The sequence below is a fragment of the Choristoneura fumiferana genome, chromosome 16 (assembly GCF_025370935.1).
Source record: "Choristoneura fumiferana chromosome 16, NRCan_CFum_1, whole genome shotgun sequence".
Taxonomy (NCBI): domain Eukaryota; kingdom Metazoa; phylum Arthropoda; class Insecta; order Lepidoptera; family Tortricidae; genus Choristoneura; species Choristoneura fumiferana.
In genome coordinates, this window is record NC_133487.1 from 6,777,483 (window position 1) to 6,801,285 (window position 23,803).

The 23,803-nt window shown below is 35.9% G+C and overlaps 1 protein-coding gene across 1 annotated transcript; it reads right to left on the bottom strand.

Moving 5' to 3' along the window:
* Positions 1–476: 476 nt before the first annotated feature.
* On the bottom strand, positions 477–23,476 carry LOC141436558 (uncharacterized). The gene is made up of 8 exons (XM_074099560.1): positions 23,364–23,476; positions 19,435–19,801; positions 18,084–18,208; positions 14,644–14,702; positions 13,127–13,334; positions 3,594–3,969; positions 2,892–3,109; positions 477–808 (listed from the first exon to the last, which is right to left on the bottom strand). The coding sequence occupies exons 1-8, from the start codon at positions 23,392–23,394 to the stop codon at positions 552–554; spliced, it is 1,641 nt and encodes a 546-aa protein (XP_073955661.1). The 5' UTR covers positions 23,395–23,476; the 3' UTR covers positions 477–551.
* Between the last annotated feature and the right edge of the window lie 327 nt (positions 23,477–23,803).

Here is a 23,803-nt window from a genome sequence, read left to right on the forward strand (position 1 = left end):
AAATTATAACTACCTGCTAACGCAGCTTTAACGGTGTGCAACTTTTTGGTCTTCACCCAGGTACCAATTCAGTCAAATTAAATTTTCTATATAACCATTTTTTTTGTTTTAACTGTAACTACCTGGACGACCGAGCTTTTCTCGGGCTAAGACTCGATAATAAGTGTTTTCCCAGATATAAAACCAAGCTATATAGATTTGTCATCCCCGAAAACACCACATACCAAATTTCATCGAAATCGTCGGAACCGTTTCCGAGATTCTGATTATATTAAATTAAATAAATAATATAATTAATTAATTATTATTATTATATATTCATTTAATATGTTATGCAATTTAATTAAATAAACTGAATCGAGTCAAATCCTTAATCATTTTGACTTAGGTAGTTCTTAATGAGAATACGCACATAGTAATTAAAACAAGTGACCCTTCAAAAGATCACGTGATAGAAATAATAAAGAACACTTCGGTATGCATAAAATGTTTATTGAAGTGAAATCGTATATTCGTTTTGATTATAAAAAATATAAAGTTAAAAGTTAGTTTCAAGGATTCCTCCTATCGATGTTGAATTCGCTGTCTTGATCGTTTTGGATGTTTGTAAACCGAGTTGGTGTCACGGTCGGTGGCAACGTAGTCCGCGCAGCGAGTTCTGATAATGATCTCCCGATTGGTGCGTTGTTCTTGTCGTCAACGACGGGAGAGTTTATGATTGGTTGTTCCGTGCTGAGCGTAGGGACGGATATGAAGTAAGCTGGCGGCGGCGGTTGAGGGCACGGGGATCGACGTTTTAGTGTCACATCTATAAAAAAAAACATGTACATATTTGAATATTTGAGAAGGGCTATTCAAAAATATTAATTTTATTTATTTATTTATATTATAATATTTTATATTCTACAGTACAACAAAGATCTTAATGAAGGAGGGTGACATTTGCACGAAGGATTATTATTTTCTTTATATCACTAGCTGTTGCCCGCGACTCCGTCCGAACTATGCAATTTTCCGAGATAAAAACTATCCCATGCCCTTCCCCAGTACCTTAAATATTATTTGTATTTGTTTACTGAAAGTCAGGTTAGGACACCATTATTGTAACTCAAAAATAGCTAGACCAATTTTGATGGATGGTGCTAAAATTTATCGATGAATGATCTGGGATGATGAAACCAATCGATTAGACAGTTGTAATGAGATGGTATTATTTCCGTACTACCCGCAACTTATTAAATATACTGAAAACATTACCCTCCTTTTTTTTGGAGCCGAGTAAAAAGTAACCTATATATTAATCCAGGGTGTCAGCTAACCTATATAATATACCAAAATTCATCAAAATCATTGAGATGGTACTACGTCGCGGCTTACCCGCAGTTAATAAACTAATAAGATGCACTAAAACATTACCCTCCTTTTTTAGGTAGTTGGGTAAAAAGTACCCTATATCTTTGTCTTGAAATACATACGCATTACAGTTGGTAATAAATAACTGCTATTTAATTAGAGAAAAGTACCTACATACGGTTTACGGTTACGGTGAGTCAGTAAGATCAATTATCACCAAGGGTTGAAAATTATCATAGTAACCACTAATATCGCTATTAAAAGTAAGTGGTTAGTGGTAGAGACGTAAAAATGTAGGGTTGTATGTATGTTTTAGTGTAAAATCATAAAATTTGTCCAAAATATAAAAAAAATTGGGCGGGGCACCCTTAACATTTAGGGGTATGAAAAATAGTTTACGTTCTAATCCCAGACCTACCGAATATACACAAAAAAAAACAAAAAATCGGTCCATCCATTTTGAAGGAGTTTGGTTACAACTTTGACCTGAGAATTTTATATACCTATTAGATTGCTTTAATCTCTAAAAAAAAGACCAAAAACCACGAACAAGAGATACAACCAGCGACATTTACGGTGAACTGTAAAAACTGATATTTTGCAAGATATCCGCATTAGTTCCATTTTATGCCGCTATCATTAAGATCTTTGCCACGCTGTTATAAAATTACAGTGTCAAGTAAAGTATCGTCTTCAATTTGTGACAATTTAGAACGCTTCGGTCTCTACTCGTCCGAACTAAAAACAAAACAACAATATGAAATTCTGGTCGCACCAAAACATATTTTTGGTCGACAACATCCGCCAACCAGAAGCAGTCTCATATGAAACTTATTTCAAATTCAAATTTATCACGACATCTTTTGGTAAACAAATAACATGGTGTGCCTCATGAGTGTACATACGTGTCCATAGCAATTCAACTTACAACAAAACTGATCTGTAAGGGTTAAAATAGTAATCAATTTAATTAAAAATGTTTGCTTTCGTATTATTATAATATATAAGACACTGTAAAAAATCTATATATACATGTGTTTTCTGGACTGCTAACTATGCGTTGGTATTCAATAAAGAGTTATTGTATTGTATTGTATATTGAGATAAAGATAATAACGCCTCAATGAGCGACAACTTGCTGTATATTTGCTAGTCCGACCTGTCCAGTTTTGTTAAGTTGAGAATGTAATATGTGTGTGTGTCTATTACATATACCAAGAAGCGGGCTTTTGTGTTTTTGGATGCACCGGTAGCACGCAACTCTCACGAAGTCGTCAGTCCACCTAGTGGGATACCTGCCAACGCTGCGTGTTCCGGTTTGTGGACAGCAATTGCTCTCCTATCGATTATGAGTTCTTCGAACGATGTGACCTACCCATTGCCACTTCAACATATTCTTCGAGTCTCAATGGACACATGTAGCAAGTTGTTGTTCATTATGGCGTTCTAAGGGGGTGACCTATTGTTCAAGAGTGGATATTTTCGGGCTGATGATGATGAGATATAAATGATAATAAATAATACTCGGCAATACTTACTGACTCCACAGTTTCTATCACATGCAAATTTATTATAGTTATTGTAGGTGACGTTATTTGTGCCACAGACGGGGTTGAACTCTGGAGTGACCGGACAGGCGCGTATGCATCTCACTATGTCTTGTAGTGCCAGAGACGAAATGGTGGTACTCGTTGCTGGAGGCTGCGTCACAGCGGGAGTTGATGATGATGTTGATGATGATGGGGCTGGAGGAAACCTGAGAACATAAGATTGCATACATAAATTTATATTTAAAGAGATGCAATTGAATAAAATATATGTGGATGAAAAATGAGATCGAGTTTCCCCAAAGCACATAACGGTAGCTTTACTAGAATAAAATCTTACAAAGCTCGATGACCGATTAAAAAGATTTAAGTGATAGGTACAATAAGCATCTTTATTATTAATATTTTTTTCTTCAGATGTTACGTACTTACTAGAAGTAGTTATTTACAAGCATGATAGGTAGGTAAATGATTAATGAAAAGATTTAATGTTTCACGAAATGGATCACTGCGCACTGGGGATATATAATTTTACTTAACCCGTCACGCCTCCTAGAGACTACATTAGTCCCTAGACCTAGACTACTGGTAGTCTCTAGGACATTACCCGCACAAAAAAAGTTGGGAACTAATGTAGTCTCTACGAGGCGTGACGGGTTAAAAAAACCGCAGCTGTTTAGTTCAGTGACATACCATGTCGTGCTTAAATCGAGAGTTTGACTATCCTCCGGGAACACGAGGCGGTCTCCATTATTTCTTGGCAATTGGTCTATATTTTGACTATTTTGCGGTATAGGTTGCTTTGTTACTGGGTTTTTCTTCTTAGGCAGTCTTACATTATTGTGTGCATTGCCTTTATTGTTTTGAGGCAAACCAAAACTAGGAGGTACAGGATTTCCAGGTCGACTGTGATGTCCGTGATAGTCATGTTTGCTATCTGAGTTATGATGCGCGTGTTCTTGATAATTAGGCCATTGATGATGATGATATCCATAATCCCCATGGTCCTGATGATCACCTTCATGATTATGGTGGTACCCAAAATGATCAAATTTATCTTTGTCATACCCTCGGTTGTAGTCTTGATAATCATCGCGACTTTCCCAAGATTCTTCTTCACTACTGCCAAAATCATGTCCCCAGCCGTGGTTTGATCGATGCTGAACGCCGTCATTGGGTTCAGCTGCCCATGATTTTTCATAGTGGTTATGTTTTACATCATACGTTGGATCATGACTTCCGCCCCAACTTCGACCAATTGATGGAGTGCTCAGGCAAACAAGTGCGACTGTAAAAAATAATAATAAGTTAGATTGAGCTTTTTGCAATGCACCAAAATTTGTCTGATTTTGATATCAACACAACTCATTTTCGTTGATTCGATTTAAGTATAATAACATTCGATTCGCCTTGGCATTGCTCTCGTGTAAAGGACACTTACTTATGTGCAATGTGCACTGAACTCGCATGCGCCGTCACCGGCAGTGCATTATGTGGTCATTATATCTACCGAAGGCTAATGACATATCAACAAAAATAGTTTACTTAATAATTGTATCCTGCCCAAGCCCTCTCATTCTGAGGGGAGGCCTGTGCCCTGCAGTGGGACGTATATAGGCTGGGATGAAGATGATGAATAATTGTATCCTTATAAGTATTTACCTGATTATTATCAAGTACCTAGCTTAACAATTTATATCTCATCATCATCATCATCCCAGCCTATATAAGTCCAACTGCTGGCCACAGGCCTCCTCTCAGAATGAGAGGGCTTAATTTATATGTAACATACTCGTATTAAAAGTATGTTATTAGTTAACGTATCAACCCAAAGAAACAGGTATAAGAAGTTATACCTAGGTGTATATTCGTTTGCTAAGAAAAGACATCTGTTAAAAACTGTGTTCATAATAAAATATCAAGTTTGACCAAAGAATTTATGCGAATTTGCTAAGTTTTTGTAATTAAAAACGGACTTAGAACTTGTAGGATTCATATTCATTAGCTGATTCGGACATACTTTACGTCTGTCACACATAAGGTGGGCTATTAAAATAAAGATATATATATAATAGAGTGGCTAGAAATTAGTTGTTATATAGGTGAAATGAAAACAAGCGAAACCAACTTACTAAAGTATATATTATGTATAATGTGTTTTTTTTCTTTACTTTAAATTACTAAATATTATAGTAAAGGGCTATTGTACGATATAAATACATAGATTACTAGCTTTTACCCGCGACTTCGTGCGCGTAGACAACATAAGTAATACAAATATTGTTTTTTTTATGGAAGGTGATGTAACAGTTTTTTATTCTAAAAACCCAATTGACCTACCTACAACAAAACAACCACCAATATCTATTGGAAAATATCTTTTTAAAATCAACCCCAATGATGAATTTACTTATTTCGATCCTGCGGGAATTTTGCATTCTTCCGTAGAAAAGCAGCCTATATCAATCAGAGAAACATTACTATAAAATTAGTGAAAGAATTTTTAAAATCAGCTTCGAATTTGGATTGTCTTACTTCTATCCTGCGGGAATTTTATATTTTCTCAAACAAGAGTCATCTATACCAATCAGCAATAGTGTATACAGCTTTATATTAGTGGAAGAATTTTTAAAATCAGCTCTGAAGTTGGGATGGGAATTTTAGATTTTCCGAAAAAAAAACTGGCCTATGTCAATCGAGAATAGTCATATTAAAGAATTTTTAAAAGCAGCTGAATATACTTATTTCTATCCCGCGGGAATTTTTCATTTTCCCGGAAAAAGTATCCTATGTCAATCAGGAATAGGTACTGTAGCTTATTTATGGTGAAAGAAATTTTAAAATCAGACCCGAAGTTGAATTCGCTTATTTCTATCCCGCGGGAATTTTGCATTTTCCCGAAGAAGAGTAGTCTATACTAATGACGAATAGTGTAGCTTTCTATTGGTGAAATAATTTTTAAAATCAGCCCCGAAGTTGAATTCAGTTTTTTCCATCCCATGGGAATTTTGTAATTTCCCGAAGAAAAAGTAGCCTGTCATTTGGGGATAGTCATATCACATAATATGTAAGAATTTTTTAAATCAGCTCCGAATTTGAATTAATTTATTTCTATCCCAAGGGAATTTTGCATTATCCCGTATAAAAAGTAACCTATGTCAATCAAGAATAGTGTAGCTTACTAACGGTAAAAGATTTTATTCAATTCGGCTTTTTAAAATAGTTTCAGAGATTCGACTACAAACAAAGAAACGAAAAAAGTTTAGATATTTACCTATCCCGTGGGAATTTCGGAAAATCCTTCCTTAGTGCACCTGTACAACACTCGAGGTACATGTAAGCCAAATTTCAAGTCTCTATAGCACCAGTAGTTTAGGCTGTGCGTTGTGTGTCAGTCAGTCAGTCAGTCACGGTACTGTTTTATAGGTATAGATAGAAGAAGAAGATAGATAGATAAATAGAAGATGTGACCAAAATATTAATTAGATATTTGTCAAATATGAAGAATTTATATGTTTTATGAAATCAATTATATTGATGAAGCCGTGGTGGCCTAGTGGTTTGACCTATCGCCTCTCAAGCAAGGGTCGTGGGTTCAAACCCCGGCTCGCACCTCTGAGTTTTTCGAAATTCATGTGCGGAATTACATTTCAAATTTACTACGAGCTTTGCGGTGAAGGAAAACATCGTGAGGAAACCTGTACAAATCTGCGAAGCAATTCAATGGTTTGTGTGAAGTTCCCAATCCGCACTGGGCCCGCGTGGGAACTATGGCCCAAGCACTCTTGTTCTGAGAGGAGGCCTGTGCCCAGCAGTGGGACAAATATAGGCTGGGATGATGAATTATATTGATGATAATCTTAAGAGCCGATCAGGCTAAACACATGGGTATGGCCAAGCTAAGTAATTAAGCGGTATTTGTATGTGCTCCATTAAGTTCATAGAGGGTCCAAATGTATTAGTCGAAGTAAACCTACATGTAAGTATGTAGAAAATAATTAATGATTTGATGCCATTCGACTGAAGGTGACACACTTTTGTAAATTACAAACACGATAAAGTCTACGACATAACAACAAACAAACACCCATTTAATTTTACCATCAATATCATAATGTTAAAATCTACTTATATCCCACATATAAATTATTAAGTAAATATTTGTTCCTGATGAAATATTTGGAAGAGTAGATCATCATTACTTTTAAAAATGCTCACTTTGAATAATTATCCATTTTGATGTACGGACTCAAACTATCTGTATACCGAATTTCATCTAAATCGGTTCAGTTGCTTAGACGTGATGAAGTAACAATCAAACAGACAAATAGACTTACACTTTCGCATTTATAATATTATACTGGGATGTGATTTCAAGGGTATATTTTGCTAACGTATGGATTTGAGATACGATGCTTTTTCTAAGTAGTGACGAGATACTGTTTAAAAAAAAACTTACCTAAAACTGATTCAAATTTGAACATTTTATGTTTTTTTTTTTTCAAAACTAAGATACTGTTCACACGCACTGAATTTCCTGGCCTCCAAAGGTCTGTTGTTTCTCGTGACCGAGACTTGTTATAAGCGAGTTTTATATACAAATGTTGAATCCCCACCACGCACGTGCGTTATGTATCATACGGAATCATTTAATCATCATCGGAATCGATTGTGCTCTTAATTCTGAGTAGGAAAAACCATATTTTTTCCAAAAAATCAAAAAAAAGGAAAGGGTACACTTTTTTTAAAAACGCCCGTAAGCGAGTAACTGTTCAGCGCTCGCTCGCTCGCTATGTTTATATGTACACACCGAGTATTCGGCCGAGAGCACTGTCTCGCCCGTTTACTCGGTACGTGCGATCAAGGCATTATAGGTTTCCTTATAGTTTGTGTCGGTCTCTATAGTGTGGGGTATCGTTGGATAGGTCTTTTATTTATTTATTTATTTCATCATTGCACTTTGTACAGTCACCTTAGATCTAAGTACAACCCTGTTTAAGGGCATAGTAATATTAGCAATATGTCATCATCATCATCATCCCAGCCTATTTACGTCCCACTGCTGGGCACAGGCCTCCTCTCAGAACAAGAGGGCTTGGGCCATAGTTCCCACGCGGGCCCAGTGCGGATTGGGAACTTGGGTTTTGGGAGCAATATGTATTTGTATTTAAATATATTTCACTTATTCAAACGTAGCATGAATAGGTTATAACAAATTAATAAAATTCATGCACATCAGGTACCCAAATAGAAATAATAATAACAGTCACATGATCAAACAAAATGTCAGTAAAAAATAAATAAACGTAAAGTTAAAACAGATTGAACAATATAATTTCATTATTTGAATTTTATTCAAAAGTATATCTATACCGAACAAAAATATATAATATTGATGAAATTGAAGGAAAAAGTTTAATCACAAAAAAAAAGAAAAGAATACAAGCATGTCAGTTGAAAATAAAAAGACAATAATAACATTACTAATAATAACATTATTAAGACAATAATTCTAGTTGGGAGGTGTGTCAGATATATAGGTAGGTATATGTACAGTATGCATGCGCGTAAGTTTCATTCAAGGATTGTGTCAGACATAAACTCTTCAATGGAATATTTAGTAAGATTTTTTAATCAAAAGTGATTTAAGCCTATTATGCCTTTTTATTGCCAAATATGTTTTTTTCTTCTTTTTTAATGATTTCCGGTATTTTATTATATTTTTTTATGGACTTAAAGTACGGGCCGCGTTTATAAATATTTAATTTAAGTTCAGGTTCAGGTTAGGTTTTAAAATCATTGGGGATTTTTCGATTCAGTGATCTGTTTGCGGAATATTAAACTTTAAAGTATATTTTTTATCAAGCGTCCTCCCCATCTAAAAGCTAAACTATTGGTTTGAAAAGTTTTAACTAATGCCATGTTGACATCGCAAACATTTCCCAAAGAAATCATAGCGAAATTGATTATGCAAAGGTTCCACCCTGTTACGTGATTCCATTTCCTTGACTGTACTTCCGATCACTAGGTATGTTCTACGCTTTGTTTTACGCAATATAAATGTATTAAAAAAATAGTAGCCACCCGCTCCGGTTTGATACCGGTAAGTATACTGATATTCCTGATGATTGTGTACTGATGTTGTAATTGTAATGCTGTAAATTTTAATTTGTTTATTAATAAATAAATAATAAATAAATATGGAGATATATATTTTTTACTCTGGCTGACAATGTTTTAAATATTGTGCTTGAATACAAACCTACTCCTTACAGGGCAAATAACAAACACAATTAAATACGAGTAATCAACCAATATAGGTGCAGCCGTTCTGAGTGATGCGCGAGCATACCTACATATTTAACCGACTTCAAAAAGGAGGAGGTTCTACGTTCCACTGTTTGTATTTTTTTCATGTATGTTCACCGATTACTCAGTTAATTGTGGACCGATTTTCAAAATTCTTTTTTTATAACATGAGTAAGCCCCTAAGTATGTTGGCGCGGACGGCTAAGTTTTATTGCGCAATAATTGTATTAGTCTATTATATATTCAATTTTCTACACAGGTGAATTACCCCTTAACAATCCCAAAACATTAATATGTATATATGTTTGAAATGCCGTCTTGTTGTTTAAGGATAACTACGATATACAGAAATTCCGTGGAAACCTGTTAGTCCGGATTATGGCAGATTATTTATTAATAAAATCCACTTTATACAGGCGGGATGGACATGGGAAAACCGATGGACAATTTAGACAAAAGTAATCGTGTTGTATTTATTTGATCCTATCATGTTTATATTATTAAATACGATAGTTGGGTGGATTCCTGGATAAAAAAAACAGTTTATATTATATGTATAATCAGTTAAAACACACAAGCTATAGGTAAAAACCTGTTGTAAGTAGTAGTGCACAGAATTGATATGGAGCTTAAGTCATTTTTCGAATTTGGAGCGTCAATTTGTTTATACGGACACGTTACTACTACATACAACAGGTCATATATGTACATACGTTCTTCACCTATAAACCGCCGAGGCTTCCAATTTTGTATAGGACCTACCTACTTACATTTTTTGTTTTGTATGTATTCATTGTCATAGAGCAGGCGTTTTCAACCTTTTGGTTTTAACGGCACACCAGTAAAAAATAGCCAAGTGCGAAGCAGACCGGCGCGTAGAGGGTTCTACACGCAGTTACCTGACAACGCGAATCGCACACGCTACCCCTGTCAGTTGTTTCGTACTATTTTCTCATTAAAATAGCTATGCATGATATCAATGCAGCAAATACTTCGCGGCAATCGCAGCACACCTGAAGTATACGCGCCACACTGAGGTACCGCGCAGTGGCGTAGCCAGGTAACCAATGGGCCTGGGGCCAAAAAATAAACTAGGGCCCCAACTATTTATTTATTAATTTAAGGAGAGCAAACAGAAGTAAGTGTAAACATTATTTTCTTATAAAATAGTTTTAGAGACTAACATGCACTTTCTTCCTACCCAGCTCTCATTGATTTATATAGAGCAGTAAAAACCACCGCTTACTTATTTATTTAGTTTGCTATTTTTCGGAAATCGATTTCCATGGGGAGTCAAGTTAAACAGGATATTTCTGTAAATAGCCAATCACGGGAAATTGTTTATAATGTATATAAATATTTTGAAAAGAAGCTGAAAGTTTCAAGAAAAGTGTTGATCGTAAATGTTTTAGTAAGGTTCAAGACCGAGTTATAGAAGCGAGGGGAATTTCTAAAAGTACATTAAAAAAATATTAAACGAAAGTAGAGCAAAAAATTCATTTGACATACCCAAGAAAAGTAGATACAGTACGAGTATAACAACAGCTCTATATGTATAAGTACTTCCAAATAAAATTAGTGTGTTAAGGCGGGGTATGTTCTCTATTTAAATTAACGATAGCAGAATTCGAAAATGCTGATTTTGTTTTATTTGTATCATGCCAAAAAGTCATATTATGTTAAAATTAGAAAAAGATAAAGAAGCGTAATATTATTACAGTAAGGTTTATTTTGTAGTGATGGTTATTCTTTACACAATTTTTTACGGTAACTTTAAAAAGTTTTGCAAGTTGATAACAGAACAGACAGGACAGGACCGCATATCACGATCGCGTGTCATCGTCAATACCCGAAGCATGCTTCTAAAATCCGAAAGCTCACGGAGTGTAAAGATCTTCTAATATTTAAACGATCAATTCATTTATACTTATTTATTTATCCCCCTGGGACCCGACGTAAAATTTCTGTTTTGACAATTTGAACCGAACATCAATCAAGTAAAGTTCAATTTTTTTTTATGTCCTCAAGTGAGGACCGGGGCACTCAGGAGGTTAATTCAGGAATAACCTGGGAGAAGGGTAGGTAAATTTTTATTCGCGGCCCCTTCAGCTACAAAAGTAAATATTTTTAACAAAATTTTGTACCGATGTTATATAGGTATTTATGTGAACAATATTACATTTTTGTTTAATTGAATTATTCCAAAATGTTTTTCTTTTAAATAATTGAAAACATTATAATGAAATAAAACAAACCAACCTTAACTTGCTTAACTTACCTTAACTTAACTTCGAAAAAAAATATTGGTTGCAAATCAGTGTCGAAGATTTGTCACCACCAACTACCTATTGCGTATTCAAGTTTGAAACAACTTAAACAAGTAGGTAATACAAAAACATTAAAAAACTTACCTGAAACCAAAACTCACCTCATTTTGTATCGTGATTCCACCAACGAATACCTAAAAATACTCCTACTTGACTTAGTCTGTATCTTCATGGGTCAGGAGCCTCACCGCCCATACAGCCTTACACATAGGAATCATTGAGCCAGCCTGTCCTAATTTATCCGTGTTATACATTTTAGCCGTCAATTTCTTAACGATTCTGTGAAATCTGCGCAACACGGCCGAATTAAATTGTTAGGTAGGTACACAACATTTATTTAGTGTCCTATTGTACATCCCCACCAAGCCCCGTTAACCGTAGGTATTCCCAGAGCAACTTGAGATTTGCATATGAACTCAGAGGTCATTTTTGTGCATACATACATACATAAAAATCACACCTGTATTCCCAAATCGTCGGCCTAAATCGCATACCTCGTAACTCCATTTTTTTTGAAAATTATGTTTTGACACTTTTAGATAGTACTATTCTGAACGCATCTAACGGCAAAACTCTTAAATACCAAGAGTAAACCGTTTAAGTTTAAAAAGCAAAATAGAAAACCTCGCAACTCCCGACCTCCATTTTTGTAAAAGATATACCACGTATCTCCCCCCGCCACTCCCTTCAGTACCTACAGTTTGCGATGGCGGTGTGACTGCACGTCAGTTTTGCGTAAAGATTTAAGAAGAAAACGGGTGCAGACTAACAGGTGTGTAATAAGGTTCTGCAATATAAACTGATTGTGTATTCTTGATAGATTGTATCATATTTAAACACATTAGACTATTGAAAATGTAGTTTGTTTGCGTGCCGTGGACATGCGAGGTTTGCTTCGCGTGTATCTTTACGCGTGAAGATAAGTTACGTGGTTTTCTACGCAAATTATTTAATCTAGTACGTAGTTGTGATTGTTCGAATAGGCATTTGTTTTGTTTGTTATTATAATTTATGTACCTACCTACTAGCCTGTTACCCCCGACTCCGTCCACGTAGCATTCAGTTTTCACTATCCCGCTGGAACTATGAAATGTTCCGGGATAAAAACTATCCTATGTCCTTCCCCGAGACTTAAACTATCTGTATACCGAATTTCATCTAAATCGGTTCAGCGGTTTAGACGTCATGAAGCGAAGTAACAAACAAACAGACTTACAAGCTTTCGCATTTAAATTATTATAGTGGGATGTAATCGAACTCGTCCCAGCTGCTTTACTTAAGGTTTTTTACTTATCACATTGTTTTTTCTGCAGGCGGATACTAAAATGAATCAACAAAGGGAAGTAAGACTGCAGAAAATAATTTTTCAAAAATAGGAAAAAACGTATGCATGTTACAATTTAGATGCAAATCAATACGATGGATCTTTAATTTTAGTTCAGGAAGAGCACTATTTAATTGATCTCAACGAGAGATTTGTTTTAGAGCGCAGAACCCTACAACACCTTGTATCTCACTAACTACTATTACTACTACTACTACCAGGGCGCTGTGACCCAAAGTGAGTCTTGGCCTCCAAAACCAGATTACGCCACGGTTTGCGGTGTTGAGTCAGCTCTTGCAAGTATTCGACCCTGAGGTCCAAAAGGTCTTTCAGGACCTCGTCCCTCCAGCGGTACCTGAGACGACCAACCGGCCTCTCGGTCATCCCAAGTGCGCTCTCTTCACGGCTCGACCCTCTCTTAACCTTTCTTAACCTTTCTACGTTCTCGAGCCACCGGAGTCTGGACGCCTTGATCTGTCCTATAACATTGGGATACCAGGTCCTCAAATTCCCTATTACCTCACCAACTGTGCAACATGAAATTTGTGTGTCACGAAATCCACTTATCACGTCATAAACCAGCAGTTCTCAGAGCTTTCCTGAACAAGAAAAATGTCAACAGCCTTACAGCATGAACATTGTGTCGCCCGCTAGTTTGCATCAAATTAATTCAGCCAAAAATAATCATGCTTCATTATCTTCACCTGGCCCAAACTCATGTACTTAATCATGTAAATTATTACCTTGTTCAGATCAAAAGATTACCTCTATTTTTTATAGCAAAACTCTTAACTCCCGATTTGCTTTATAAAATTTTCAAGAAAAACTCTTAACTTCAAAATTTCCAGGTTCAGGTGATTTAAAAAAAAATAGGTCTTAACAATCTGACGGCTAAATTTAACTTAACATCATGTAAAAAAAAACTTAGCAAGTCTTCATGCAAAATTTTTGGTAGTGAAGTTTTTTGTGTCTCCTGTAAAATTTGGTCAGATTGAGTTACGAGGTTTGCGATTTAGGCCGACGAAATGGGGTAGGCAGAGCACACGAAACGTTACCGCTTCGGAGCCACATTTAGCAATTTTAGGTTTTAAGTTTGATAAAAACGGTACAATAGTGACAGGTTGCCAGCCTGTCGCCTACGGTGTACCTTAACCTATGTCCTCAGTCGCCTCTTACGACATCCATGGAAGAAATGGAGAGGTGTTAATCGAACCCGACACCACACGGGCATACACGGGCATTGTGCATACGCATTTGATATTAATTCCAATTTATGTATCAACCGGACACCATTATCCTTTATTCCTACTAATAATAAACGCGTTTATATACCAATCAACAAAACTAAAATTCAACTTCTTATAATGAGGACCCATTCTGTTTTGCCACCCTGGGCCTCGAACAATCTGTTGCCACAACCAGTCTGCCACTGTTGTAAATAAATTAATAAAAAATCAGATTTGGCATCTAATGTCCACTGCCGACTCTTGGTGCAATCAAGATTTACCTTGATGGAGAAAAGAGATTTTTGAAAACAATTTCCGATATAATCCAAAACCTGCTCTACGCGTAATGACTATGAATAGAAGAATCCGAACACGGTTTTAGTAAATTAAAAGGACACAATAATCAAAACTATACATTTAAATTAATGAATGAACCCCAATAAATTAATTGACAAATACAATAAGTTTAAAAACAATTTTATTTTCAAATTTAATATATACACACACAAGAATTATTTAATAACTCAGTCAGCGGTTTTAAAACTACTAATCTATACAGTAGGCGCCGCAGTGGTCGAAGGGGGCGGGCAGGGCGACGACCTCAAGAGTGAGACAGCTGAAAACAAAAAAAAAGAATGTTAAGCTTTTGTTAGAAACTCAATTTTTAATACAGTCATTTTTGCTGACAATATCTTTACTTAACTGAAGGGACACGCATCGTCATCGAAGAAACAGTACAACTAGTTAGAATGTTCATGGCACTCGAGGCTTATCGGTTTCCTTCTTTTTCCTAAAGATTCAAATAAGCAAGAAAAGGAAAACTGATCTTTTGTTTCGAGTTCCAAACGACATTAGCAAACTAGTTTAAGGGTACATTATGTTGGTATTGTTGATACTTATACCAAATTTCAAAGTTCAACCACTGGAAGAGCTAGATAATTTCGACGTCGAGGATTTGCCCCATTTGATTTGACACAGCAACTTCCATAAAAGTTTGTAAAATACCACAGGCCTCCTCTCAAAATAAGTGGGGATGGAAAACTTCACACACACCATTGAATTACTTATGTTTTGCTTCGCCGTAAAGCTCGTGGTCAATTTCTAAAGTAATTCCGCATAGGATTATCGAAAAAATCAAAAAGAGCCCGGATTTGAATCCACGGCCCTCTGCTTGAGAGGCCACAGGTTCAAACCACTAGGCCACCACAGCCAAGAGCAAAAAAAAAAAAAAAAAAAAATTATGTGTCTTTGACTCGTTCGTTTTGACGGGTGACACTCTTTACCGGCCCGGATAATACCGACATGGAAACACCGATCCTGTTTTTCTGTACACGCGCATAGAAACTGACATGAGCTTCTATGGTCGTGTACATGAAAAACAGGGATGTTTTTGTTCTGAGCTATGAAATAACCCGTAACCGACCGGACTATCGTAATTTGGCGGTAAAGAAAACTCATTCACTCATACTTAAAAATCTGATATTTCTTCTGTTAATTAGAAAGGTTATTCCTATCGATAAAAAAGTTACAAGCGTTTCTAAAATTTTTTTAGGGTTCCGTACTTTCGTTGGTAAAAGGGAATACATTTAGGATCACTTTGTTGTTCATATGTCTGTCCGTGCATCAATTTCTCAAGACCCTTTTCCTCAGGAACGCGTCTAGGTATCAAGCTGTTTGAAAAGCGTGAAAAATCTTAATTTTTAAGTATGTCTGTCTATCTCAACCATCTAAAATGACCTCACACTGCGTACATTTTCCTAAGGTTTATTTTGAGAGTAGTTCAATTTTGATCTGTAAGATACTCCAAGCATGACATCTAATCTGGCCTACATAGATGTCAATGAATCTGGTAGTTGTCATGCAGTTACTTGTACCTATCTAAGGCCGCAAAGCAAAGCAACCAGTTTTCCTTATGTGACAAATACTAAGACTAGAGTTATATTTGCGTATAACGTAAGTGCTAAGTGTTCAATCATGTATTGCCATTGTTCGCGCTAATGTCCTATGATATAAATAAAAAAGTAAGACTACATAACAAAAACCCGAAGGTTAACCCACAAACGGAAATACCGTTGCTTCATGTGCACTGCGCTGTAAATTAGAAGCAGTACGAATAAATAATCCCCCTTCGGGCAGTCGGGTAAAAATCCTACTATTATTATAAATGAGAAAGTTTGAGATTATGTATGTAGTGTGTACGTTTGTTACTTCTTCACGATAAAACGGCTGGACGGATTTGGATGACATTTGGTGTGTAGATAGCTGAACGTCTGGAATAACACATCTAGGCCATTTTTTATCCCGATATTCCCTCCGAAATGTCTACCGCTGGGCTTAAATTTATAACATTTTGCACGGCTGTTTTCAATGCTACGTCAATGAGAAACCACGATGTAATTTTTGGGAATTACATTACATCGTTGTCCTTTAGAATTTTGTTAAATCCCAGAATTTCAATTCAACTGTCAGATCTACGGATACCTACCTACGAAGCCGTGATTAAAGTCTAGAAGATGCATAAATAAATACCTACGTGAAATTAACTTATCATACAGCTCAAACTAATGAACTATTTCATCTGTTTTGTTGTTAACTGCTTTATCAATGATGTCATGACATCCCTTATCAATCACGCCAGATTTTTTATTTATATAATTATATAAAGTAACTACTACGGATTCCTGAAATCTTTTTTATTTTATTTATTAAAAAAACATGAAAGCTTGCGAAACTTTGTACGTGCGTGTGTTTGTTACCTTTTACTCTAAAATGCCTAAACGGATTTGAAGTTAATTGGGTATGTAGATGGCAGGAACTCTGAAGTACGTAGAGTCTAATTTTAATCCCGATATTCTTGCGGGATCAATTTAAAAACCCAAAATATCAACCATTATGACTAGAGACATGAAAAGTGCCTTTCATTCAACTTTAAATGAAGACCATGAAAGAAAGAAAATGAAAAAGAAAGAAAGAAAATAATTTATTTATAACAGCAATGACACATAATAAGTAAAAATAACAATAGGAAATGTTGCCGCTATAAAAAGGTCCCGGCTCAGCATATCGCTGGTTGAAAACCAGCACTGGTCTTCCGCCGGGCCACAGGAGAGTGCAATTGAAGTGAATTGAAGTTGATTGGAGTGAAGTTTTGAGAATTCCCATCAGGATTTACTGAAGTCTCGGAATTTCAATTTGACTGCTAGACCTTACGATTTACGCGTGTTTGTCTTTTTTCTCTGAATCCAATAATTGTTCAGAATTGTTACAAAACAAACCTAACCTATAATTTTCTATACTTTGACGACCAGATGGCCTAGTGGTTAGAGAACCTGACTACGAAGCTTGAGGTCCCGGGTTCGATTCCCGTGTCGGGGCAGATATTTGTATGAAAAATACGAATGTTTGTTCTATATAATTATATTTATCCATTGCTAAGTACCTATAGCACAAGCTTTGCTAATTTATTTATATAGGATGACCGTTCAAAAAATTCAGAAGAAATGTTTCATTCGGAAAAAAAAATGACAAACGATGATTCGGACAAACAATACGGTATGACTAACAAAGAGTATCCGAACTTTGGCGCTCCCGTGTTAGATAACCTCTGATCAGAGATGGACAGCAGCGATTTAGAAAGCGCATTAGAATGCCAACTATAAACTCTGATCTCCAGCACTACGGTGTGGAAGCCAAATAGAAACCACCGCACCTTTTTCGATGTTCGTCACGAGGGTTCGCTATTGATCCTCAACGACAACGACCACTCTGCCAAAGTGTAGCGACTTAGAAGGGTCACCACCAATATTTAAAAAGAAAACTGGTAGTATTACTTAAGTGAAATACCCGATACTTAAGTATGTAGTAGATTCGTAAGTGTTGAATGCCCAGTTATCGTGATGCACCAATATGAATGTGATAGTTTTCGATACAGTATTCGCTCGGTTAAGTACCTATAATAGGTGTAGGAGTTTCTAGATTATAAGACCAAGATACTTACTGACACCGCACGCTTGCGCGCAGCTCAAGCGCCCGGGGTTGGTGTATGTGACTCCATCGGTGCCGCAGACAGGGTTGTACTCCGCCGTCACTGGACAGTTGCGGATGCAGTCTCGAACGGTGGTACTGAAACAGCCAATAGAAAACTGTTTAGCAGTGCTGGGGCAAGTACAACTTATCATTTTCAAAATTAACCCATATTTTCTACAATTTTCTTTTAAATTTGATATGACCATTGTTACATGTCCACTCTAGAGCTACTGCTTCCAGTGATGTGTGTCCAAAAAGATACGAACTTAATCAGTAATGATCTATGATAACATGTTTTGACGTACCTACCCTTATTATTTTTAATCATTTACCTAAAATATGTACATGTGAAGTAGGGTGAAGCGTCTATGTATGGAGAAAAAAAAAAGTTGTTTAAGAGCGTTTATACGTGCTGAGCTGGCAACGTTACATTTTTGTCAGTTTTTCTCGATTATTTCATAAAAATTGAATGAAAATTAAAAATGTGGTCTGATAGAACTGTTCTTAATATATAAGTTAATGTATCTGCTCCAATAATTATTCGTGATAGACTTATATATTCTTTAAAAGCGAACTAATGTTTATGACCGGTCTGATTAGTCTCTGATACCTCTAAAAACTTGCATATGGATTAGTTTCTTACATAAATATTTTTATATTATTTTTTCGACATTTATGTTTTAGCCCTCTACCTTACCTCGAAGATTTTGATTCTTGTATGAAAACTTCGTAATTTCACATAAAAATAAATAAATATTTTTTATGCTGAAAAGTGACGGGACATTAGCTTCAATCAAAAATTGTATCAATACATACAGTGTCGTATTACAAGTCACATAAACATACTTGAATGAAAATTGGTGGTATTGGTAGTTTTGCCAGTCTATTTAATTTATAATTTTGGTGGATTTAGTGCGTTACAAAGGAGTTTTACTTAAGCTAAGGTATATTTTGAATAAGATGATAACATAATTGTAGGGTGAAAACACAACATTTAACGGAATTTAACATAACAGTTTTTTTTTTCAATCTTTGATCATTCAAAGCGCTCGTAGAGCAGTAGAGGGCTCAAAGTAGGTTTGACTATTTTTATTTTTATTTTTCTCATTACCTAACCTTTGAACAAATCGCAACTTTTTGTCACTATTCAGCATTTAAAATCCAAAAAAAAAATATCGCTCCACCCTAATGTGATGTTGTCTCGTTCGTTTATTCGGCTAAAACCAACAAAATATGGCAACACGGATATCGGTCACATATTTATAAATGAGTGGTAAAACAGGCCGGCGCCTGAATGTAAAAATAAAGAAACATTATCTTACTCATTAGGATTAGCAGTGGTTGAAGGCAGCACCTGCTGCTGATTATTCAACCCTGGGTTTTGACTAGGAAACCTTCCGTTGTTTTGTCCAGGGAACTGATTTTGCCCCGGGAGTTGGTTCTGCCACAGGAATTGATTCTGCCCTGGGAACTGGTTCTGTCCTGGGAACTGGTTCTGTCCAGGGAACTGGTTCTGTCCAGGGAACAGGTTCTGTCCAGGGAACTGGTTTCCAGGGAAAAGACCAGGGAATGTGTTCCCGTTCGGCCTGCCTTGCCATGGTCCGTATCTGTCTTCTAGATCATTTGTGCCGTCGGGCTGGCTGGATTGACGTTTTTGCCTGATTTGCATCGCCAAAGCACTGCCAACGGCTGAAACAGTAGATATTATTTTATCAAAAGCTTTCAATTAACTAAATACTTAATACTATGAGTATGCTATAAACAGTAATATAAATAAAACATTAAATTAAATAAATCAAAAAACCCGACTGCCAAAACTAAAAGGAAGAAAACAAGTCTAGTAGTCTAGAACTCTGTTAAGTAGCGAATTTAAAGTTAAGCAGTCGGGACCCATTACTAAGAGTTTTTGAGAGTCACGATTTAAATGGGTCCCGACTGTTGAACTTTAAATTAGCTACTTAACAGAGTTCTACACCACTAAATTTATATTCTACCTTTTAGTTTTGGTAGGCGGGTTTTTGATTTTTTTGAATTTAATGTTTTTTTACACTTTTTTGATATTTATGTGAAAATGGTAGATTAGAAAGAAAGAAAAGTTTATTTTGGCTTCAAAAAGTACCACCTAAAACTAAGACTAGAACTAGCACTAAAACTATGTTATTAGGTGACACGGCAGGATACCAAAAAGGGTCTCCACTCAGCATGTGTTGCCGCACATTATGTGCAGTAACGCTGGTTTTCTGTGATTAAAAGTATTATAACTTATATACATTTACAGCCTTATTCATAAAAAATCCTTAATTGAGGTTTGATCGGTCTGTTACTTAGCAGACTGATTAAGCTTAATAGACGGTTGTCAAGAAGTATGATTCATAAACACTTGCTAGCAGTCTGCTAGTTGTTAAGCTGCTGATAGACGGATTAGACGCGTTATGTTGGCCACCTTGACAAATCAAAGACAAAAAATGGCCTAATCGATAATTAAAAAAAAAAAAATTGACAGCAGTGACAGCAAATTACCAGGAAAAAAATAAAAAGCGAGATGTTTGTTTTCCCGCCATTTCCGATCCGCATGTTTATGTTGTGCAAAAAGCCATAATTATGTTAATCATCCTTATTTTTATTTCATATTTATTGTTAATTTATTGTTGCTAATTTAGAGGATTTTTAAATACAAATTCCTGAAAATAAATTTTCCTGTTTTTTTTAATCTGCGTAGCCCTGCCTTCACTATAAATATCTTCGGTACTTATGGTTTTTTGCTCTAGCCAAAGTCAGCTGTTCAAACTTGTGGCGGCCATTTTGTCACTTAGCAGAGAGATAAAGGAGGGTCTACGGTCCTCTAACTTTAGCAGAGCCTTGATCGACTGATTAGCGCTAACAGACGTTTATGAATCATGTTTTTTAGCATCGGGCCTTCAAGGAGCCTTCAAGGAGGCTCTAACTTTTTATGAATAAGGCTGTTAGAATGAGCTTATTATTAGGTTTCATTTGATACCCATATTGTTACAATACAAAATATATATTTTTTTCATTCCTCCGCCATATTTTTTTTTCTCAGACGACATATTGAAATATTATATAGCCTATGTCACTTCGACAGTTATGACGAAACCAATGATATCTCATATATTAAAATCCAAATCGCGAGGACCAAATAAATGGACATACATAACCACATACATACATACCTACATACATACGCTCGAAAAACATAACCCTCCTTCGGGCAGTCGGGTAAAAATAACTTATGTAGGTTCGGCGACAATACAATCTGGTCACTGGAATTCTAGTGCTCTGGCCAGGATCGTCACCGCAGGAGGGAACATGCATGTCAGCATGTCATCGACTTGAAACTTAGTATGGCTAAATAGTTTGAATGGCAATGCAAGTTTCTTTTTTTATTGTACCACTTTGTCGGCGTAACTGATAATAATAAGTATTATCATGTCAAATTACAGCTTTCTAGTACTAACGGTCTCTGAGCTTACCTACCCGCGGACAGACAGACGGACAGACATGGCGAAACTATAAGGGATCCTAGTTGACTACGGAACCCTAAAAAGGACACTCAACAAAAAGTACAGTTAACAAAAAACTTGATGAACGGTTTTTCCCAAAAAAGTTTTTTTTTATCAAATAGCTGACAAACGAGTATGCGGGTCACCTGATAGTAAGTGATCACCGCCGCCCATGGACACCTACAGCATTATTAGTACTGCGGATGCGTTACCGGTCTGAAAGGGCCGAGGACCGAGTAATTTGATGTTAAAACGTTATTAGTGTAGCTTATGCACTCCAGAGGACAATATTATAGGACGGTAAAACATGGTCATCTCTTTTATTTAAAGCGCTAGCAGTTCAGTTTATTCATCCTTATTTAGAAATCTAATGACTGGGGCAATCCCTGGTTGAGATATGAATCATGTTTTCACATGAACAATCTCACCTGCTTCTGACGTATGCACCATTAACTTCGTTATAAGTTAAGTGGGCATTTTAAAAGGCTGTTTAGAACTGAGTCGGTGTAAAAACCAGTTCACCTTAATGACGAAGCTAAGTAAAGTATCAACATGATATTTATCAGTTTGTTAACATACAATGTTTACATACGAATTTAAATTTTAAATAAAACAATAATTTTTAACTGGTTTTTCGTCCGAGATATCATTATATCTAGACGATAAAGCTTTTTCTTAAGTTAATATTATTTAAACACTTTTTAAGCGTTTTTTGTGATGTGATGATCACGATTTGAACATACCTAATGCAGTGCTAATGATAAAGTAAGCACTTATTCATGTCATCATTCATAAAAAGGTAGTCCTGCGGTTTCTTTATTAAGTGCCTAACAAACAACAAAGTAAGTTTGTGTACTAACAAAGTTTTTTTTTTATAGAAATTCCATAGTGAGTGTATTTTGAAATAATTTAGAAATGAGATTTTGAAGAAAATTTGAGTATGTGGAAAAAGGATCAATATTTAAAAAATATATAGGTAAATATTGAAAAAATGCGGCGAGCGTCTTGGGAATTATGGCCCAGGCGTATTCTCTTTTTTTATAGTCTAGAAATGTAGTTATTTTATGGGATATCCCGGTGAGAACATGACTATAAAACTAGAAGTAACTACGGGTTCACGGGTTTAACATGTATTTAATTAAGTATATTTTTATCTACATACGTATATTTATCCGTTGCCTAGTCACAGGACTTAGCTTTAATTCGTTTGGGACTAGGTCAGTTGGTGTAAATTGTCCCATGATTTATTTCAACTGGTAAAATGTTTTAAACGCTTAACATTGTTACATTTATAATACTTAACTTAGGTATTAGTAGGTACGTTATGTACCTAAATTTAGAATGGAACCTAAATGTATTAGTAAACGTTTAGAACAATTCGGTATTTATAAAAGCTATACCAAAGAAATATATTAACAAAATTTTTGCTCGAAGATTACTTATAATCAACAATATATTTTCTGCTCCTACCCTCTATTACGTTAATGTTCCATTTAGGGGCTGTTTCACCATCCCTTGATTAGTGTTAACTGATGGTTAAATGTGATGCCGTCTCTATTTGTTTTGTTCGAATAGACGGAGATGGCATCACATTTAACCGTCAGTTAATACTAATCAATGGATGGTGAAACAGCCCCTAAAAGTGGTAATTTTATTGTTATTAAATTGTTTATTTTAGTACTAACAAACAGACGACTAGTAAACGCAGCAAAAAGGTTGTTTAAACTTACCTAAGACTAAAAACACGCAAGTAGTCTTCATTTTGAGGGAGAAAAAAACTTCGAAACTCAAACTGTCCGCACCGCCTCGATCAAGTCGACTGATGGCCGACGCAGGCGGCGTCGTTTATAAACGCCCGCGCCTCGTTCGAACTATGCGATCCTGTTGAGCAGCAATACAAGACGTTAGGGTTGTGCACTGTAATTTTATTCACCCGAAAATACAAACTGAAACAAAGATGCACAGAAAAACCAGAAAATAGACCAGCGCTGGGAATCGAACCCAGGTCCACGGCATTCCGTGCCACGTGCTATACCGCTACACCTCCACTGGACAGGGGTACAGGCACGAATTTTCTCCTATGTCCACATATCTCAGCTTGTTTGTTTCTTATTTAGTCACTTAAGCAGCGACATCTATGCTGTAGCCCTCATCGAGAAACTTTCAGCAT